Genomic DNA, 5466 nt, shown 5'->3' with positions numbered 1-5466 from the left:
CAGGTTTAAACACGAGTTCACAATAACAGACTGAAGTGGGGGTTTGGATTATTTTTTGGAAGAAATATGCAGTGGTTAAACAAGCGCTAATGAGCTGCTTTTCAGTCAGTAAGAAAAATAAAAGCACTCCACGTTCAGTTTGTTCCACGAGTTAAACCTATAATTAGGGGAGTCCTCTCCTTGATGTGCTTTATGCAGTCAAACGGGTCTCTGATTCCCTCCAGGGAAGAGTCTCCTGCTGTCAAACATCAGAGGATCAACCGGTTCATCCCGGTGTCACAAAAACACCTCCACCGCCGAACCGCTCAGCGTCTAGTTCCCACAGAAGCTCGCCGTGGAGCCCAACGAGGAGACAATTAAGCCCTGTTGAGGAAATGATCAGTTTCTGACACCTTCTAAACACACACAGGAGACCTAATTGATCTGATCGATTCTGACGCGCAAGGCGATTTTGTTGACGCACGGTTTAGCCAATCAACAGCAGGGTATGGATTAGTTTGGGATCAAGTTGCGTCGAACTTTAAAATATATTTTTTTTAAATTCATTCACTTTTACTATTATTATTATTATTATTATTATTATTATTATTATTATTATTATTATTATTATTATTATTATTATTATTATTATTATTATTGCTGCAAATTTTATATTTAAATTAATATTCCAACAGGTTTTACTCAACCTCACAAAGCTTGCATGTTATTTCACTATCTTTGTCACTTCAAGCACCCAATAACCTCCAAATACAGAAAATTGATAGCGTTGAAGACAGATTGTCTTTATTGGAATTGCCTTTGTTCATCCATTGAACAAAGATCAGGAGGTATCAACCTTCTAGATACATTATCATTTCCATAACATGACAAATTTTAATTACCATCTCAAATGATAATACACATATACCTCCTTGAATTGAAATAGAAGTTATCCTTAAAACAACAAAAACGGGAAAAATAACGCGTGTGACTATATCAGCACTGAATCACAGGAAAAATGTCAAATAAAACATTTGGGTGTAAATTATTTTTTTCTTTTCGTCGTCTTAAATAGACCATCTTGGTTTCTGTGCCAGTTTTTTGATAAATATAAACAATATGACCCGTATATAATCCAGCCTATAGGTCCTGATTTTGACCTTATCAGTACATCATAAATTTACGAGTGCCAAAATGTAGATACTAGGCCTATACAGGTGATAGGAACGCTAATTGTGCAAGCCAATTTTAAAGTAAAAGAGGAACCTAACACAAATCAGCATTTCAGCATTGAAATGTACACAATAAATAAAGTTAAAGGCCTCCTTTTCTGGTTGCCATAAAAGTTATAACATTTACATTTCTTACAGTTCACAGGGCACCGTCCCTTACATCACATCCCAGCTCCTTTGCTCCAGTCTGAAACTTGATGGATCTCTGGAAAGTTTTTGTTTTTCTTCTTCTTTTGTTGGAAGTCCAAGGCAGATTGATACTGTTCATGCCTTACAGTCGGACGCGTTGTCCATTATATATTTACATGCATTTCAGTATTCAAGTGAATAAAAAAGAAAATAGTCTTGAGGGTTACATGGCAGCGGCATGTGCGGATGAGTATGGGTCTATCCCAGTCTTGGTCATACCTGGAAAAAGTATGTAGGCTACCGGGGGCTGTAAACTTGACGCTGACCAGGCTGTGCAGTTACACGGGACGACATAGCCCGGGTTTGTGGGCGACGGGTGGGTGTGGGTGTGCTGACTGGGGCACCCAAGGGTGCCGAACGCGCCGTTCTGGTATCCCAAAGAGGACGCGTACGGCAAAGTGCTGGCGCTCAACGCGTGGGGCATCTCCGTCATCTTCTGGATGGCGCTGGAGCTGAACTGACTCGGGTCGAGGAAGGAGTAAGGAGCGGACGTCGGCGGCAGAAACGCTCTGGCTTTCTCCGAGGGGCCCAAAAGAGAGTCCGCGGCGGACACGGGGAGTCCCTTCAAGTGGTCGGTGTCTCCGAGGTAAGGCAAAGGGAAAACGTACCTGTCCTTCTTCAGCAGGTTTTTGGGTTTGCGCCTGGGTCGGTACTTGTAGTCGGGATGCTCCTTCATGTGCTGAGCCCGCAGCCGCTTGGCCTCGTCTATGTAGGGTCTCTTCTCGGACTCGGACAGTAGTTTCCACTCGGCTCCCAGTCTTTTGCTGATTTCTGAGTTGTGCATTTTGGGATTCTCCTGTGCCATTTTCCTCCTCTGCCCCCTGGACCAAACCATGAACGCGTTCATGGGTCTCTTGATGTGATCGGCGGGTTTTGACATCTTTAAAAAAATGGGTGTTTTATTCCCAGTGTTAATGTCGAGGGAAAAGTTCTTATCGCGCGGAGGGGAAATGATTCACCTGTCCAGATGACCAGTACCAGTCATACCACGTCTGTTAGTGCGTAAAACAGCAACAACAAAAAAAACAAAATAGAACGAAATAAAAATCCAGAGCCCGATCTTATTTTCCCGAGTTAAAACACTGGTGCGCGTTCGTTCAAGTCCAGTTACAACTCTCTGTCAGACCTGGCAATACAGGAGAAACACAAGAAAGACGCACACACGTAAAAAAAAAAAAAAATCCTCAAAGGTGAAAGCAGTGTTCCGCAGTCAGTTTGCAGGAGTCGTAAAAGTGCAATTTCTCCTGCGATACACTCCTCTCTCTCTCTCTCTCTCTATCTCTGAGGTTTGTCGTCAAGCACCTGGCTTGGAAATGAACGGAAGAGCGTGAATACGAGCCAAAAGCGGTGAAGTTCAAAGGCTGGGCTGGTTTGGTTTCTGCACGCAATCTGACATAATCTGCAGGGCGTTCACTCACCAACCTGAGCGCCCAATCAGCACCGAGACCGGCTGTTCTGACACCTTCAGCAAAAAGATATGTACATTACAACATAAACAAAGAGCGGCGGTGGTAGAAATAATAAGGAACGAGGGGTGTGTGTGTGTGTGTTCGTGTGTGTGTGTGTGTGTGTGTGTGTGTGTGTGTGTGTGTGTGTGCGAGGGTGTGTGCGGAAGGGGGGTAATACTCAGGATCCCTCCCTGATTCCATTTAATGTAATGAATCCAAACAAACACGGACCTTCAACCTCTTTTCCATTCAAACCTGACTTCCACGCAGTGAAGCGACTCCACCGAGTAACCGCTTAATGCCAGGCTGCGTGTGGAAACATCGGCAGCTCCACGTTTACGTTTAATCTGTCATGAAGTGATTTTTTTGCACCTTAATTTCAAGTGAGACATTTAATAATAACAATAATAATAATAATAATAATAATAATAATAATAATAATAATAATAATAATAATAATAATAATAATAATAATAAAAGCAGCCCATGAACACCTGCTTCTGTCTTGCTCGTGGACACTTCAGCAGGTGCTGAGCTCGTTTCTTCCTGCCGCAGACCGGTCACAACAACCTCACCGTGAAACCAATCTGCTGCAGGGTGAAAACATGTCAAATTAGGTGCATGTTTTCCAAACACGTTGTTCCCAAGGATGTCACGATTACAAGCATCAAGCAGCATTTCCTGTACAATGGAGGCCCGCCAAACAAACACGTGTGCGCACTGAGCCCAAGCGCGGATATTGAACGTATGGAAAACTCCAGCGTGTACTGACAGAATGACAAACACCGAGAATATATCACAACAAGTGTAAAACGTTTAGAAGACCATCATTGTGAGCCTATAATTGTTGCATTAGCCCACATCAATTCGACAGTGTGGTTTTAAGGAGGCACAGAGTGATCGTTTTCAAATGCAAATTTCAATGAGGACCGCTAATAGCCCTCGGGCTAATGTGCTTGATATATGATTCCTTCAGCTGTGATTATTAAAGCAAACGCGCACAGATGATTTTTTTCACACACGTCTAAATACTGTGATTGGGGGCGCAGTCTCAATAGAGTCAGCTCTCCTCAGTTCCACCGCTAAATGGGCCCACATTTATTCATCTACTGTATCTGTCTATTCATTTTTAATAGAATGAAGTAATGAATAATGTGATATGAATATATATATATATATATATATATATATATATATATGATTGAATGACACAGGTATATACGTATTTTAATAAACAACCTCACAATAAAATTTGATAGAAATTTGATGAAGTTTTGATTTTGATTTTAGCTCCAAGCTCATACCAGCCTGAATGTCTTGGTGTTTGTATCAGAGACTGTTTAACATTTTTCCGTCTCGGATGTTCCATGTTTCACCCTCACCAGTGCGTCCGGCTGCCCCCCTCTCTCTCTCCGCTCTCCGTCTCCCCGTGCACGCATGCGTCAAACGGTGCTGTAACAAGAACATTTCCATCACATATTTCCTTACAAAGCCTTGAAATGATCGTATAAATGTTCTTTTTGGGGGAGAAAATTCCTCCTAACCCTCGCTTACAGCACACTATGGCCAACAGCTGTGGACGCCCCCCGACTCTTTTTTTTTTTTTTTTTTTTTTTGTCAGCTGCGCCGACCGGATGGCTGCAAACCGAGACAGCTCAAATCCTCCCGATCGACAGTTATGATGTTCATCAGAAGCCGTGAGGTATTATGCTGCATGTTCGGACTCTATATTTCATCGCATTTGAAGTTTAAATTGTGTTTTGCTATCTTTTACTGAACAGCGTATGCAATATGACATGTAGCGTTTAGCCCACACCAGCTTATAGCCTCATTTGAGATCAATGAATCAGATAAGGGGGAATTATTTTAGGGGCTGAGCCTCCCACTCACGGGGGGGGGGGACGTCAACTATGTTTCTTATTCAAAATCGAATTGTCTAATAAATGGACGCCTGAAAGTTCCCTCGACAATTTAACGGAATAATGAGAAATGCAATCGGTTTTAATTTGTCAGGGATTGAGATAATTTTCTTTCCATCGACAGCTTGTCTTCACTTTTCTCTACTGTAAACGTTACATTATGAAGTCCATTTAAAACCCAATGAGGGGATTTATAATTAAAATAGCTCTGGTTTTATACCTGGCTGTTTAACAATGCCTCTCCTCCGAAGTTCAGTGATTTTATTGTCATCCGGAAAAGTGAAGAATTAAAATAAAAGTAATCAGACTAGAGTTACATATTTATTATACATATGGTTAATATTTAATTGTCTTGGTTTAGAAGGAAAAGTAGACATTAATTACTACTAAATAATTTAGAAAAAAAAAACGCCTGGTCAAAGTTCATTTCAACTAAATATAACTCACAATTACAATCATAAACACACACACACTGGTGATGATCTAAGAACACATCTCCATCCATCTCGCCTCTAAAGTGCGTGGACGCGTCCTGACACCCACGCAGAGCCTGTTAGCGGACTTGGGCTCCCGTGGCGCGCTGAGGTAAGCTTCGCCACCGTAACTGTCCATGGTGCTGAGGCGTAAGAGGTTTTCTCCACTGCACACTGGCGTCCTCCCTCCAAAACTCTTAAAAGCTGGGCTTGACATTTCAATGCC

General features: G+C 42.1%; 1 protein-coding gene across 1 annotated transcript; it reads right to left on the bottom strand.

Annotated features, from left to right (window-relative positions):
- Positions 1-920: 920 nt before the first annotated feature.
- On the bottom strand, positions 921-2542 carry sox14 (SRY-box transcription factor 14). The gene has a single exon (XM_068319869.1). It carries the CDS (start codon positions 2278-2280, stop codon positions 1564-1566), a length of 717 nt encoding a protein of 238 aa, XP_068175970.1. The 5' UTR covers positions 2281-2542; the 3' UTR covers positions 921-1563.
- Positions 2543-5466: the final 2924 nt, after the last annotated feature.

This window comes from Antennarius striatus, chromosome 7 (genome assembly GCF_040054535.1).
Source record: "Antennarius striatus isolate MH-2024 chromosome 7, ASM4005453v1, whole genome shotgun sequence".
Taxonomy (NCBI): Eukaryota; Metazoa; Chordata; class Actinopteri; order Lophiiformes; family Antennariidae; genus Antennarius; species Antennarius striatus.
Note: the sequence above shows the minus strand (reverse complement) of the source record. Positions and strands in the feature narration are given on the sequence as shown.